Below are 17,749 nucleotides of genomic sequence, written 5' to 3'. Positions count from 1 at the left end.
GTGGACAAATAAACGTTCTTCATCTCACGTCTGGAAAAGATAGACCTGAGAAAATGCCTGAACCTGGAGTCTAAGGAAGTGGATCCAGGAAGTCACTGGAAAGAGCAACGGGGACAAAGATGGGAGTAGACATAGACTCGTCAACTCTTTTAATCAAAAGACTCTTCAGATGTTTTACCATCGACTCTGTTGGAGGCACGGAGAGATCTTCTGTACTCCCACTGTGGCAGTAGAACAAAGTGCATCAGCAATGTCCGAGATGGAGTGGGGGACAACTTCCGTGCTTCTGGGTATGATATCTTGTTCACAGTCTTTAAGTGTTGCACCTATTTCTCCTCCACCTTAGGGCAAGAATTAGAGTAAAATTGGCATGGACCACAACATACAACATGGCATGGTTCTAGTTTGCCCTCATAAGTGTCATGGCCTTTGCCACCACAACAAACGCATGTTAAATAACCATAACATGATGTCTTCAAATGACTGAGCTGCTGACAGTGGAAACACTTGAGATAATTGGGAATATATGGCTGTACCAAACAGTTCAAATAACCTGTCTTGACTGTCACAGGTGGACATGGTAATATAAACGTCAATTTCAGAACATTAGTAGGCATCATAATTTTGCCTTTGTGAGTGGAGATTCAGCACATCACAGAAAAGTCTTGGCTGGTAAAACCATCTAGGATCCCTGACTCTGGAATGTTCTTCATATCCCTTTCAACAATAACTCCTCTTGAGGAATTCACAGTAGCTTGGGGAGTAATCTCAATGAGTATATTCCAAATGCCTTTTGAATTCAGGAGTTTAGTGTGTTGTGGTAAGGATATTTCCAGAACATAAATTCTTTACTGAATTGGGGAGCCAGCAAATGCCTCTAGTCTTTTCTGAATAAAGAAGAGAGACATCTGCCCCAATGATTTATCAGATATCGAATGCCAAATGAAAAATACAGGTACAGAAACCAATTGTGATGATGATTGTTGAACAGAGTTATCCATTCATGGCTGTTTACCAATTATCAGTTCTTCATAAATTTTAGTTTTCATCATCAAAGGTGGGATCCATAGCAAAATAAGAACATTTTAGTACTCACTGCCCCCACCAACCAAGGAACCCTATGAGAGGACACACTGCAATGCCAAACATGGACTCTGAAGCAATGCCACGGGTTCATGAGCATTATACCCAAACACCAGTATCAGACACAGTGTCCACAACACCTGCTGAGAATGTCCAACACTGGTACTCGGTTGATCCTAGCCCAAGTGGATCAGCCGACTGCCCATATATAGGAATCCAAGGCCAAAGTAGTGTGTTAGGGTTGAACCCCTCCACCACTTGGATCCTCTCCTCCCCTTCAAGAGTTGCCACATATGGCAACACGTGGGTGTTAGATCCCAGAGGAAGTAAACTCAAAGTACAAAACCTTCACTAGGAAGTCCTTTCACCACATACAGGAATCTACCTCGAGGGAAGAGGTAAAAACACTAACAGACAAAGATAATATTACATTCAATTGTACTAAGAGAGAGGTAGAAACACCAGCAGACAAAAATAATATTACATTCAATTCTACTGGGAGAGAGGTAAGAATCTTGTACTGAGAAACAGTCAAATAAATGAACTGCATAAAAAACTGTTTATAAGTACAGAAACCTTACTAACTATAATGTCCTAGGTTGTTTTTCAGCAGAAATGTGAGATATTCAACATCTCAATTGTTCACACAAGTTTTATTGTATTAAGTCTGAATTTCTTAAAATTCTCAGACAAATACTTTATCTTATGCTTTGTTTAGAAATAAATCGACACTTTGGATTCGGGAAGAACAGTTGTTTTCTTGTATATATATTGCTTTCAACTATTAATAAATTGAAATGATTTTAACCCATTAGGTGTAATACAGATATTTCAGTTGTTCTGACTTATAAATCTTTAAAAACAATACTATAAGAAATCCAGAACAAATGTTCCTTCATTAATTTTGTTAAATCAATAGATATGGTTGTGTGGTAGTTAAACTAATTTTCCTTTATCTTATGTTTCATGTATAGAGCCACTTCAAAATAAAAAGCCATTTTAGTGTAATTTAATAAATGAACTTGAAAAAAAAATCATATTTTAATAACTTAAGTGTTATTAAAAACTGTTTATAACACAAAAATGTTATAGTGAGATTATAATCAAATATATCTTTATGTATTTTTTTCATAAATTTTGTTTCTAGCAAAGACATTTTAACTGTATTTTGTATAACTCGTGTATTAAGATGAATTACCTTGTGATCCATGTTCTAACTTTGTTGTTTCTTAAATCATGCTAAATTTTATTATAAAAACACAGATATTATTACCATGTGACATGAAGTATGGATATTCATTCCAAATACCAATATATGACATACCCATACTCCAGGGTTTTCTATAAGTACAGCAACACAAATCAAATACTGGTGATAATATACAGAAAACCATCCTAATTTCAAGACTTCATGTTTCACTCCTACAGATGAAAAAGAGTTTTGAATTCCAACATTAAACAACTGATAACATTTTATGCCAGTGATACCCAATGTATCAATGATGATAAAATAAGGAATTTCTTTCTCTTCATAAAAGCAGAGCTAAACTCATGCAGATAGCAGTAAATCATGCTTGGTAAGAAGTCCATGGTGGTTATTTAATCTAATTAATTCTTATAACTTTGCATTGTTATAGTTTGCTTAGTTAATATAACTATGAAAGGTTCAATTAAGCATGCTTGAAATGTGCACCTTCGTGCTTATTATGGTTAGAGTTTGTTTAAACATAACAGATGGAAAAGTTTTTGAATCAAGTAACCTCTGCAGATTGTGGCCCTAAAATCAAATCATGTCTTTCTCATAACCAGATACGTGCATTAAACCAAGCTAAGCCAACTATGCCACACCACAATGTAAGGATAAATGTATTAGTTTGACTTTGAAAAACAACTTTTTCTGATCCACAAAAAAGAATGCATTTGTTCTTTTTTTTTTTTAAACTCTGAATGACTATCAAATGATTTCAGTATACGTTATGGAAACACTGCTTATAGAGAGAGAACTGATGAATTGGCTTACTCCAGATTATAACAGTATATCTGATTAGCTTTATAATTTACTGGGTTAATTTCTGGTCCTGGTTGACATGACTATCTTTTTTTAATCATGAATTAATGTTTAAACATTTTTTCTTAGTCGTCTTATATGATTGTACTGTCGCATAGAAATGTCAATTAATATGTTGGATCTTTTATGGTAAAAAATACTAGTTTTAGTATTCTTTATGATTTTATAAATTGTCCATGCAATTTTCTGATATTAAACTATCTGTGCTGAAACAAAGATTGTATTAAATGACGTACCACCCACAGTGCATGCTAAAGCTGAGAGTAAAAGAACACAACAGACAAAAGTTAAAAATGTTAAAACAGTTTATTTACAGAGAAACAGTTTCCTGTGCAAGCCACAAATTATTCTTAAAGCTTCCCAACACCACCACATGCTAAAATAAGGCACAAGTAGGTAGTAACTTGACAACAAACTATCAGAATTTAATATACTGTATAAGCTATACACACACACACACACACACATTTAACCATCATTAAATTACCCAAGTGTTACTAAAGTAATGATAAACAGGCAGTGATTAGTATACTTTGAAAATGTACATATATTATTACCATAGCAACAGCAATCAAAGCACTCAAGTATAAGTTGAAATGTTCATAGAAGAGCACCTATAAAATAATAAATGTCCAATTCTTCTTTAAGTTTTCACTGCTGTTTTTCTTCAAGGAATATATTCTGTTAACTCTAGTCACAGTTCCATATACCCTTAGTTGCTTTAGCTACAGTGATTAGTCAGGTTAACTGATTATGTATTACTAACGTCACTTTAACACTTTCGACAATATTGTAACAACATATAGCAAAACTTAAGACTTGAAACTAAACCTTCATGATGCAAGATCCATCTAAAGTCTAATTTACAAATGTCTAATACCTGACAGTAAGCAACCAATCAAAGAACAGGGTTTAGAGATTATGTTTACATAGAATATTTTATAGGTGAAAGAAATTATTTCATTGTTTTATTATCGACTTACGAACCAATATGTAATACAAAGACATAACTAGCTTTAAAGAAGTGAATCATTTTAAGTACAAAATATAAAATTCATTTGAAATACTAAATATTCTATGCTACAAAAGAAATGAGATACTTCTGGTTTACTTCTTAAACAGTATAATGGATAACCAGAAACTTGATCAAGCTGTTATCATGTTGGGGTTATGAGAGAGAAGTACAAAATTCATAACATAAATTAATTTACTAATAAAATATTCCATAAAAAATATAAAAATGTTTCAGAAATGTTTTGTACTTTAAGGGGTTTCAGATTAAAACAAATTACCCCAAAATGCTAAGTGACTAGTCTGGACTCAACAGATGATGGACTTCCCACCACCAAACATAAAATAAACAAAATTAAAATTACATACAGAAATTAAAATATTATACAGTCCCCTTGGAATTAAAAAAGTAACCATAAAATTTCTAATTATGATTTAAAAAAACAAACACAGGCAGACATACAGACAGATATAATTAACACAAATTCCAACACATAATACTTCAGTCACTCTTCTAAAATAATTTTAATGAAAGCTCTTAAATATTTATTGAGTATTTCTAATTTTACTTTAACTGATACTGTGAAGATTTAACCTTCTATTTCAGGTTAATAAAGTAAAATCATGTATCTGTGAAACTGTTGCTGATTACTGGCTTTTTGAAAATATTCCATACATTTCTTGTCATACACCAAGAAATGTATTATTACAACAAGGATGGAAATTTATCTTGAACAGGTGTCATAAAACCAGCATTAGAGAAAGGGGTGAGAAGATAGTTAAAAATGTTAGTAAATATGATGAGAAACTTTCTTCTCCTAGGTGGGTCTAGGATGTTGAAATAAAACATATTCATCTTTGGTTTTTACTACGTGGTATAATTATTAACTATCCACTTTTTACAACTGAATTATTTTATCAAAGTTAAGTATGATGTTGCTAAAGATTATAAAACACCAGTGAATAACCTACAACTGTTACTGCATTATGAAAAAATAAATCATTTGACACAACATGCTTCCATTCACACCCTAAAATGTACAGTCAACAGTGCCAATACTTCAGTGAAACAAGACACCAGGAAAACACTACAAGCACTCGACACATAAACTTCTAACACGGGCTGTGCTGATGGAGAATGCTGTGCTGGAACAGAAGTGCTTTTATTACTGTTAAAGAGCAAATCTTCAGAAACAGATTTTGTGGCCACACCGTGAGTAGTTAGTGTTACAGAGGATAAGATGGGAGACAAAGTTGTTACCATTGTCGAGCTTCCTACAGCTGTTGATGCATCAGTGACCTTAGCCGTACTTTCATGATTAAGGTCAAAGAGTTGACCCCATAAATACAAAGTTGATGCTGTTGTACTTTCACTTACCCCTAGAACAGGTTGCATAGAAAGATTAACCATGGCTACATCACCTTTCAAAACTTCAAATTCCACTTCAGTAGGTCTGAAACCATCAGCATATGCCTGTGTATGAATAAAACATACCATAAATGTTGTATAAAGTGATATATATTGTAAGGTACCTTTGTAATGTAAAAAATAATTATAGGTTTCATGGCTTGAGGTGTTTTAAGATTATGAAAATCAGCATTTTTTTTCCCATATTTAACAGCATGGATAGAAAACTAGGGAACACAAATATAAATTCTAGATAATAATTAAGCCAGTTTTATTTTTCTAACAGAGTAGCTGGCCTATAGAATGGGTTGTCTTCATATGCAATAGATGCAGTTAATTTAAGAGAGTTTAAAGAAAGGTTTAATAATTACTTAAATAAAGGATTTCTCTGGACTTTTAAACTTAGTTTTAATTAATACTAGAAAACCAACCATGTTTACCTCTAGGACATAAGTTCCTGGAACAAGAATTCTCCAGTATTCTCCTTTCTGGGTGGAGTGGAATCCAATACTGTGCCCTTTAATCTTGAGACTAACTTTAGAAATAGGATTATTATTTGGATCTCGAATCAAGCCTCGGACACCTATGTTAAACAAAAGCATGTCTGGTTGAAATAATTATTGTTTTTAGGTTTCTTTATACTGATCTTCAAAAGAAAAAAAAAGATTATATACACTGATAGGTTTTTTAATTGAGTCACAGACACTTACAGTAAATTATAAAAAAGAATCGTTTACATAAGATTGTGCTTCCGTCTTTCACACTGCACTTAGAAACAGGTTTAATTTTGGATTTCAATTTAACTTTGTCCACCTTTAAAACACATTAAAAATAACCGTGTTTCTTACGTTGAAACTTTCCACACTTGGTTAACTTTATCAGTATGAAGTTTGATTGTTTTCTATCGAAACAGGCTAGACCAACGACACCTGGTTTTTGTAACACTTACTAGATGTTATATCGAATTTGAAAAACAAACAAACCTTGATGAACCTGACCCAAGAACCTGAGCAATGCTTTCCTATTATGCATCCAGTACTGTGGCAGTTCTGAAGCATATGGGTATTTACAACACGATATTTCAAATGTCACCTCCATACACCCTCCCCACACGTAGTTGTAGTCTTGCATGCCACCTAGTGGGTAATAAACGTATATATTAAGCATGGTAAATTTTTTCGAGAATATAAAATTCCCTTTATAAAAAACAAATAAACAAAAACTTTGCCAAAAGTATTAACATAGTGGTGATGCATATGTTAAAGGGCTAATACAAAACAGTGGTATAACTATACATTAAATAATTAAATTTATCCATAACATCTACATCAGAAGGTGTACCGAGTAAAACAGATTTTAATGGATAAAAATCAGTCACGACAACCCTACCATTAGGAACGAAAATAACATCGTAACAGGGCTATATTACACCTACACGTTTACTTTGTTGTTCTTTTGAAAACTACTAATTTTTTTAGGTTAATCATTTCACAACGTCTGTTTGCTGTCTGATATCTCATCCAGGAAAACTAGACATGTTACCCTCATATTATTTAGAACTTTTTGATATAATATTATCATTATAGAAACTGCTTCCCCCTTAAAATTTTAAAACCAAAGTTATGTTTCTGCCTTATTTGTATAAAAACATTACTCGACCATGACCCATCTTCTATCGGGGGTAATACAGGAACAAAGTAGAATGTTACAAGTTCATATCCTATTTTCTTTAATAATTATTTACAACTAGATACAAATACTTTGATTTTGAAATATCGTCTAAACCTTCTTCTTCGGGTAGATTACCCACAAATTTTTTATTCAGTTTTAAACATTTTAGATCAGGACAATTATCCAACAATCCTATCTCTTAGAGTACACCAAGATGCTAAAATATTACCTGTTAAAGGATACCAAGCTGCACCATTTGTAGTTCCATTTTTAAATCCAGGTGTCCCGGTAGGACAAGGTAGGCCTAAGTGCATATTGTGATGATTAAATGAGTATACTGCCGCTAAGTGGCGAAACACGTCATCGTCTGGTGTCATTGAAGGACTACTATATGACTTGAAAACTGAAACGAATTGTTATTAAATTAGAAGTTTCAATAGAAAATAAAAGTTAGTTTATATATATGTAAGTCATAAGATATTTCGTACTGATAAAAAGCGTGTTTGACTTCTCTAACAGAAATTTGAATTGACTGAAATAATATATAAAGAAAAACAAACCAAATATTGAAAGACGCATGAAATATATGCAAGGCAAAGAAATAAAACTCATAAAAAATGTTAAAAGATAAGTTAAAATACAAACATAATTGCCAAAGTAAAACATCAAAACAAAAGATAATTCATATATATAACATAAAACGTATTTATAGCTTTAGAGACTTAAGAACACAACCTTTCATTCCAAATTAATACCAATAAATTAATAAACATATATTTTATAAAGATGATTCTCACCTGAATTAGGTGTATTGTCAAACGGGTAGCTTGCAACTAGCGCTCCCCCGTGGATATTTCCAGATAAAACAAACTGAATTCGCTCAATCCACTCTCGAACCGCTTTGGTCTCAGGTTGTTGTTTTACATCATTCGCTTTGAAATAGTCGGGGAAATTCCGATTAAGGTCAAACCCTCGAGCGTTGTATCTAAAATAAGAGTGAGTTTCTGTAAGGATACTTAAAACAGTCGTTGACCTAAGAACACTTTTTATACGAGAATGTTAAACAAAACTGCAATCAAGGAAACCAGGAATTTTGTTGTTAGGTTAAAGCACCTTTAAAAAATGAAGCCTTTTTTAGTAGGTCTTTATTTATTAAAACAAAGCAAATAAAGGTTTGAATCACAGTCCACGCTACGACAGTCTTGCCGTAAACGACTGAAAGCAAACAAAACAAAAGTAAATAGTTTTTTTTATTTCAACACCAGAAGTAAACGTTTCCAAAATAACTGTAATCATATTTTCTTTACATAAAGAAAAGAAAAGAGATTATGAATGACGAAACTTCATTTGTACCGGTTTCAATGCTACAGGTTGCATCTTACCTACTAATTTACAAATAAAAAATAATAATTTTGAGACGTAGGTATAATCTTCGGACTATCCCTACCTTCCTTGACCTTTTATGTACTGTACAGTTATAATCTTAGGACTATTCCTACCTTCCTTGACCTCCTGTACATTGATTTACTTTCGCGACTTCAAATCCATCTGGATTCATGGATGGCATGATATGAATCCTTGTATTATCTAAGAGCCAACGAACATAGTCATCAGTATGGTAGTTCTTGACGAGATAGACAATAAGATGTAACATCAACTCTCTTCCTACTGCCTGTGGAAGTAACATCAGGTTAGTGTCAACTGATACTGACAGTCACTCCTAAGTTCAGTTCTACAACATCTTAAAACATTCAATAAAGGTAATAAAGTTGCTCAAATATTATCGATACACAGTTGTACTAAAAACAACACCAAGAAGGCACACTTCGTATCCATATGCTTTTCTTGTTATAGTTGTATCAAAGACCGTTTACCGCTAAGACGGCTTCCCTTACCTCGAGAAGTGAATATTTTAATAAACAATTTTTGCTGTTCAACAATGTGTTGAACTGCTGTTTTATTGGTTTTTTTTGCTCGTGTAGATACCAACAGTATTGCATGCGTATACACACAGACGCTTTTTAAAAATACGCCAGGTAATATGGCTATTTTCTTGTAAACCTGCCACTAGGAGAGCTGCGGTTATCTGATTACACCGACTGAATAGCCTTAGTGATATAAGGGCTTTGTCTGTACTCATTGCACTGTGAAGAATCTTTACAAGAAATATACGTTCCTTTAGTTCATTACTGATAGAAATATCTGTCACTAGTTTCCTATTTGAACATTTTCGAAAGGAACAACAACATAGCACACTCTAAGATTGTAACATGTTTTAATTAACCTTAAATAATTATTTCAAAGGGAATTACTCAGTTGGATTAGTGCCAGTAGAAGATATTAATAAATAGTTTCTATTCTTATTTCCTCAGAACTTGAGAATTTTAAACTTACAAAAGCTAGCAAGTGTGTGATACTTGTTTTGGAGGATGTTACATAACAGGTTGAGTCACACAAGTAAATACGAAATCACCTGCTTCCAGTCAAACTGCTGTTAGATGTAGGTTTAGTTTGTTTCCAATTTCGCGCAAAGCTACACGAAGATTACCTGCGCTAGTCGTCCTTAATTTAGCAGTTATAGACAAGAGGCAAGGCAGCCAGTCATCACCACTCGCCGTCAACTCTTCTTCTAACGAATAGTGGGGTTGACAATAACATTATAACGCACCTTGGCTGAAAGAGCGAGCATGCTCGGTGAAGGAGTTTCGAACCCCTAACCACCAAGAATATGATTTGAAAGAGATAATAGCAAAGACACTATTTGTTTTAGCTTCAAAACTGCCTCAGTGTAACTAGCAGAAAGCTCACTATAATGAAAAACATGCAGTAAATAAACCAAACAAATTAACAGATATCAAGAGTAGAAAATAGAAATATTGTTACCTCATTGCCATGCATATTGGCGACATATTTGACATTAGGTTTCAACTCTGGTTGTTCACGAGGATTTTTCGAAACAATTGTAACCCACAAGTCTCTTCCTGATAATAAACAAAATATATATATATATTTTTAAATAAAACTGCATTTTTATATCAAAACTTAACTAAACTTTCTTCCCGATAAAATATAAAGTCTTACCTTGAAGACTCTTCCCGATAGAATATAAGTCTTACCTTGGACACTCTTCCCGATAGAATATAAAAGCAGAAAATGTGGGTAAGTCCTGCTGATATTATGTAGGAACGCTGTCATTTCGTCATGCTTGTGGTAGACGAAATCCAGGTCTTGTCCTCGAACATACTGGATGGCCGACAGATATAATAACATGAAGACCACAATGAACCCAGATATGTACCAGTAGGCGGGTCTCATGACGTCAACGGGACTTTGTCCTGCAATAAATATGCAGACGATGGTTGAGTAAGTAATCTTTCACTTTATTTAGTCTAATGAGACATGATTAACATGTGAGAGAACTGAGTGGAGTTTAAGAAAACTATTACAAGTCTAACAAATGTGCAGCGTTTTGACAAGATACCTGATGGCGAGAAATCTGTCGAAACATTGAACATTAGCTGCTTGCTGTATTAAACATGTAACAGCTATCTTCGAGTTTTCTTGAAACTTTAATGTCTCACAGCAGGTTCCTTGTCGTGAAATTTTATTACAATTTATCTGAAATAAACCACGTGTGTAGTTAAATATTATCTATAAAAAAGTCTCTTTTTTATCTCTTAATAATTATCTCTTACAAAAATTAACAAATATTAATAAACTTTTGTTTGCCCCCAGTGAGACAGCGGTAAGACTAAAGACTTACAGTAATATCCAGGGTTCGAGTCCCTATAATGAACAGAGCAGAAAAATCAAACAAATTATAAATCTATTATTCGGTTTCTTGAATACTGAGATTTTATTTTGTTCGGGTATATTTCTAACTTCCTGTATCGAAAATTGACGGTATCTCAAAATACCGGAAGTATTCAAATCAGGGACAGGAAGTTTCCAAGATTGGATATGGTTTGAGAGTGTGGGGAACAAGCATTATTGTCCTTGTGTCCGTTGTAACAGTTGTGTGCTTATTTAAATAAACAAACTACACCACAACTACGGAGCTCTCGAAGAATACATCGAATCAAACAATAGATGATATATAAACACAGAGAAGTACAAGACACTTTGATAAGAATGCATAATTTTAACCATGTGCTGTAAGAGTTAATATAATCTCAGCTGAGCTCCTAATTTACGGCACCACATTTTATTTGATGTCAGTCTGTGGTAACGCTGAAGTGAATTGGAAGAAACACTAATTAGTTTACATTTTAATTTTATGGCGAGGAAATAAAAGTTTGGAAATGACTCGGAAACGAAAAACACTAATGTAAATGTAAGAGTTTTGACAATATCATGTCAAACTGTCTCCAAACGTTCAGTCACTTTCAAGTTTTTCAGAAAAATAAATAAACTTCCAGAGAAAGTTTCTTATATAAACTAATAAGTCGTTACTTCTAACCGAACTAGCAACTTTCGTCATTCGAGACGAGGTTCGTTGTCACTCTACCTAGGCCTAAAATTTTAAACCCACGGACAGACACCTACTAAAATGGCTAAATAATCACGAACGTATTCACAACCTCTGTTAAACAGTACTTAACGTTCACATATTGTAAGAACAAAAAGCTGTATGTAAATGTTAACCATACCAAATCTGCCATATCTCGCAATGACAAAGTCTTTCGTACAATATCACGGATCATCGGGTCGGTTATAATAGAACAGACATAATAAGTGCTGTATACGTTGTATATAAAGAGTGACTGTTATGGTGTCACCAAATTAAGCATGTGAATTGGAATTAGCAACAATTTTATTTAAGTTAGTGATAATTCAAAGTTTTAGGATAAGATTTAATAAGAAGATTATTATTTATTTGTTTTATTTTTAACATCGATAATTATATTTTATTCGAATAGCCTTCACTACCACTGACACTAAACCGCCAAAACGTTTACAATTTCGAATAATTATTTCCATAAAAATTCCACAATAACTTTCCCAACTGCGCCTGTAACTTTAAGCTAACTGGTTTCCGGTTATATGCCAAAACTGCGATATGAACCAATTTAATTTTTAAACTTCCACACAGGCCCAGTAAGACAGAAATATCTCCTAATAATCTTAAGCACTTCTTTATATCTCAGTAACAGTGGTGTTGCGCTAAAAAGTGTCGGAACACGAAATCTATTACACAAGTGTGTCAGGTTGGTTTTATTCGAAATGATTACGTACAACGTTCTGCTAAAAGAGAAAGAAAGTAAGGTTTGATAGTCGCTACTCTGTTCGGCCGAGACGTTCTGTTTATCTTAGACCTAGTAACGTTAGAAACCAGGGACTAATCTGTAAGTTAAATGTTTACAATCGTGTCGTAAGCAAATGATCGAAATAAACATATAAATTTACCCTGAAGTTGAGATAAATATGAACATATGTTAATAAAATAGTTTTCAGGTTGGTACATAATACTGCTGCTATCAATACCATTTACCTTTCTTCTTCATTCTCTCTTTCCACGCCGGAACAGCGAACGTTGGTTACATAGCACTCACTCAGCCAGACTGTCGGAGATCACTTGGTTACATTTATACTAACGGATACTAAACTAGGCGCTCTCTCCTCTACCAGGAAATGACGTTTTAAACGCTCTATCGCATTTTGCCACTCACTGACCACCACTGGACATAACAAGATGACAAGGTTATCTTTTACTAACGTGCGGTTATAAGTTTTCACAGCACAGACAGGCCTAGATCATACGTTATGTGACCCACTTTGAATATGTTTGATTCCCGGAATCCGTTTGTCAGTGACAAACAATTTTGTTATTGCAATATGAATAGAACACGATAACAAGAGACCATCGGTGGATTTGGAAGTATGACCTCAGGTAACACTACTACAATTTCCTCTTTTAGGACCACGCTAACAACATAGCTTGGCTATTTGTATTTTGTTCTAAGGTCTAGTTCACTCCACAGAGTGGGAAGTTTAATAACCATTTATCCGTTGTCATGACTGCTTCCGATGTCAATATAAATTCGAATACCAGACGAAATTCAACTCAAATATTATCAAATCTGTCGTCGTTTGACAGGAATGATTGAGATAATTTTATTTCGTTTGCTCACAAGAATCAAACTTAAGGTGTGAGACTTGGCAAAACCGGAAATACTGAGTCTTCTTTGATGGATTGTTTAGGCACAGTATTCGAAACGGTGTCCTCTACACTCATGTCTTCACAACAGGCAGTTGCCGTCCATTCTACAAAGTTTCATCTGTAAATACTGAAAAGTTTTATATTATATTTACTAAAGATGGTAATACAAACTGTCGAATCATTCCGAACGTCACAGTTTCATAACTGTGCCCTACTTTTTTCCAGAGTTAGATAATTGTTATTGCTACAATGTAAGTTTTTTAATAATTTAGTGCCATACTTCCAACCACGATAGTCTGGGCCACTTACTTCTGTCATCTAGATGGAACACCGTTAACGTTGTTTTTTGCAAACAAGCCAAGACATCATGTTTTTACATTTTTGACCAAAATTACTACAGGATTTAAAACGATTGTCGGCCTACGTTCACAGATCATCTAGCTGTATATTTGTTATTCCACATGATTGTATTCTAGCTCTATCATTGGTCTTTGTGGTTCCACGTGATTGTGCACTAGATCTATCATATTTGTTGTTCCATGTGATTGTATTCCAGCCATGCCATTAGTCTATGTTGTTCCACGTGATTGTATTCCATGTTTACCATTGGTCTTTGTTGTTCTACGTGATCGTATTTCTGCTCTACCATTGGTCTTCTTGATCCACGTTATTATATTTAGATCTTTATTGGTCTAAAATATCATCAGTGTCGTTGCTCGAATTGGTTATATTTTAAATTATGCCCTATTATTGATATTTATTGTTCCGTGCTGTTGTATTTACATTATTAATGGTTTACAGTACCAGGTTATTAATATTTTAATATGTTGCTATGAAATATTAAAATCTTTCTTTCAACAAAGTACTATCACTGTGACATATTAATAGGAAAACGTTCGTCCTCCATGTGATTAGCTCGAGGTGTCGTGATATTTCTAAATTATATCAAATCAAATCCCTTCTGTGACGTCCTAACAAATATTATTTTCACTCAGTTTAGGAATATATATATAAATTTGTCTATGTTTTATCAGATTTCAGTTGGTGTGTGAATCACACAATACAGAAGGTTTCTTTCGTCTATTTGTAATGCACCACAGAAAAACCGAATGAGGTTGCAGTCTGGGACATTGTTTGTTCCTGAGAGAGGAAAGGAAATAATAATAATTATCTGTTATTTTTATAAAGCAGTTCCTTAAACAACAGAGACGCTCCCTTTCATCTACTCTTTTAAATGCCCTGGAGGTCGGATGGGCCTGTCTGTCTGTCCTACGTGATCGGTAATTAGCGAGTGTAACCCACTGATAAATAAGTCAGGAACATAAATTAACTTCCAAGACCCTTGAGACCCAAGGATATAGATACGATCGTTGTTTTGTTTTTATTCTAGACTTTTTTGGAAAATTAGAAAGAAAATACCGAGATTCAACGAGCGAAAGCAAAAATTTGTTTGTTTTTGAATTTCGACAAAGCTAAACGAGGGCTATCTGTGCTAGCCGTCCCAAATTTAGAAGTGTAAGACTAGAGGGAAGGCAGCCAGTCATCACCACCCACTGCCAAATCTTGGGCTACTCCTTTACCAACGAATAGTGGGATTGAGCGACATATTATAACGCCCCCATTGCTGAAAGGGCGAGCATGTTTGGTGTAACGCGGATTCGCACCCGCGCCCGTCGGATAACGAGACTAACGCCTTAACCACCTGTAAAGTGAGTGAATTATTACCAATTATATTCACGTAACCTATAAGTTACACATACAACAAAAAATATTGTAGTGTAAGTCAGGTAAAGTGAGTGAACTGTAATTATTACCAGTTATATTCACGTAACCTACAAGTTACACATACAACAATAAATATTGTAGTGTAAGTCAGGTAAAGTGAGTGAACTGTAATTATTACCAATTATATTCACGTAACCTACAAGTTACACATACAACAATAAATATTATACTACATGTCAGATAAAGTGAGTGAACTGTAGTTATTAGTAATTCTATTCACATAATCTAGAAGTCCCATATATAAGAATAAATGTTCTGGTTTAAATCAAATTAAGCGAGTGAACTGTAATTATTAGCAATTATATTCTCGTAATCTACAAGTTACATATACAATAATAAATGTTACGGTATAAGTCAGATAAAGTGAGTGAGTTGTAATTATTTTTAATTCTAGTCACCTAATCTACAAGTTACATATTTAGAATAAAATTAATTATCAGAATCTCTTTTTATATATTTTAACAACGATTATTTATATACGTACAAGCATTATTATTATTTTATTCCTAATTAGCTTTCTTATCACTTACAAAGAAGTGACGAATCAACAAGATGGTTCCCAGCTTCCAGTTGAATAGAACCATATTAGTAATATGTATCTCAGAACGGCTGGTACGGGTATTATCACTTTTATTGATAAGCAGAGAACAACTGTAGGTATATATAGAGGAACTAAAACCAAAATTAAATAAATATAAAGGAACATCTTTTTACCTACTCGTATAGCAACAGCGTCTTTGCAAGAAAGCCCTTAAACTTGAACTTAGTCCATGTTGAAATATACCCAACAAAACCGAAACCCCAAACTTGAAGTTTCTATTATTTTTCCTACTATAAGGAAACACACAAATTGATTAACAAACAATTCACATCTGTGAGAATAACTCATACAAGAAATGACACAGGGGAAACATAAATGTTTTAGAATTTCGCGCAAAGCTACACGACGACTATCTGCGTTATTCGTCCTTAATTCAACAGTGTAAGACTAGAGAAAAGTTGCTAGTTATGACCACCCACCACCAACTATTAGACTACTCTTTTGCCAACGAAATGCGGGGTTGACCGAAATATTATAACGCTTCCACAGCTGAAAAAGCGAGCATGTTTAATGTGACGAGGATTCGAACCGGTGACCCTCAGATTGCAAGTGAAGTACTCTAACCATCTGGCCATGTCAAGAACGATTAACAAACAATTCGCATCTGTCGATTTAACTCGTTCAAGAAATGACAGGAAAGTCAAATCGATCAACAAATAGTTCACACCTGTCAGTTTAACTCGTTCAACAACGACATAGAATGTAAAAACGATAGCCATTGGTTGAAGGATCACGTAGAACGTTATAAAGCAATCAGAGATAAAAATATCTGTTTTGCGTTATACGTCATTATGACAATAATTGACTAATAATAGACTGCTGTGGTGTATAATATCATAAGGAAAATAAACCGGGAAAACTTATACCCCAAAATGTAATAAAATAAATATTTCAATATTCATAGCGTTTCCAGTTGGAACGCCCTCTCTCTGGTGAATTCAAACTATGAAAGAATACACTGTTTGATACGAAAAAAACACACAAAAAACATGAAACCTGGGATATTTAAACGTAGCATGATATAACAGAGCTAGATACGAGTACATATGAACCACTGGCAGTTTATAAAACTAGGACTATATTAATGTATACGTTATGATAAAGAAATAATACAAATTAAGAAATAAAGATTCAATTATACATAAATGTTTTTAAAAAATGCCAACAATAATAATAATAACAGGTAAGTTACTTTCTGCATATAGTTAGGCTTAACAAAGTCGCGTTCCTAAAATATGAAATAAACTATTAAAATGAATACTGAGAAATATATATACGCACCTATGAGTATGTGTGTGCACGCTCGCATGCTTTCGAGTGTCACGCGTTGCCACGAAACTTCACGATGCATAACATGGTGTCATATTAACATCAGCACTTCAGTACTTAGATCTAACTACATGTACAGAATCAACAGTTTTTCACCTGTAGATCGAAGTACTTAGTTACATTAATATGAACACTTCAGTACTTAGAGCTAACCACAGGTACACAATCAACAGTTCTTCACCTGTACATCTAATTCCTTAGTTAATTTAACATCAACACTTCAGTACTTAGGTCTAACTAGATGTACACAATCAACAGTTCTTCACCTGTACATCTAATTCCTTAGTTAATTTAACATCAACACTTCAGTACTTAGGTCTAACTAGATGTACACAATCAACAGTTCTTCACCTGTACATCTAATTCCTTAATTAATTTAACATCAACACTTCAGTACTTAGGTCTAACTAGATGTACACAATCAACAGTTCTTCACCTGTACATCTAATTCCTTAATTAATTTAACATCAACACTTCAGTACTTAGGTCTAACTAGATGTACACAATCAACAGTTGTTCACCTGTACATCCAAGTACTTAGTTACATTAACATCAATACTTTAGTACTTAAATCTAACTACATGTATACAATCAACAGTTGTTCATCTGTACATCTAAGTACTTAGTTACATT

The 17,749-nt window shown here is 33.7% G+C and overlaps 1 protein-coding gene across 5 annotated transcripts in view; it reads right to left on the bottom strand.

Moving 5' to 3' along the window:
* LOC143253855 (carboxypeptidase D-like) overlaps positions 1-17,749 on the bottom strand; it is a 30,167-nt gene that overhangs the window by 6,481 nt on the left and 5,937 nt on the right. Inside the window, exons 1-9 of one of the 5 annotated variants that reach the window (XM_076508301.1) lie at positions 12,733-13,325; positions 10,358-10,576; positions 10,125-10,222; positions 8,741-8,913; positions 8,039-8,226; positions 7,471-7,644; positions 6,554-6,706; positions 6,011-6,153; positions 5,541-5,636 (exon numbers count right to left, since the gene is read on the bottom strand). In XM_076508301.1, the coding sequence (XP_076364416.1) occupies positions 5,541-5,636; positions 6,011-6,153; positions 6,554-6,706; positions 7,471-7,644; positions 8,039-8,226; positions 8,741-8,913; positions 10,125-10,222; positions 10,358-10,576; positions 12,733-12,745 (1,257 nt within the window). In that variant the 5' untranslated portion in view covers positions 12,746-13,325. Of the gene's footprint in view, positions 1-3,438; positions 5,637-6,010; positions 6,154-6,553; positions 6,707-7,470; positions 7,645-8,038; positions 8,227-8,740; positions 8,914-10,124; positions 10,223-10,357; positions 10,577-12,732; positions 13,331-17,749 lie in introns of those variants that run through there. The other 4 variants (XM_076508296.1, XM_076508298.1, XM_076508297.1 and 1 more) reach the window with 4 other exon arrangements.

This window comes from Tachypleus tridentatus, chromosome 6, assembly GCF_004210375.1.
Source record: "Tachypleus tridentatus isolate NWPU-2018 chromosome 6, ASM421037v1, whole genome shotgun sequence".
NCBI classification, from domain to species: domain Eukaryota; kingdom Metazoa; phylum Arthropoda; class Merostomata; order Xiphosura; family Limulidae; genus Tachypleus; species Tachypleus tridentatus.
Note: the sequence above shows the minus strand (reverse complement) of the source record. Positions and strands in the feature narration are given on the sequence as shown.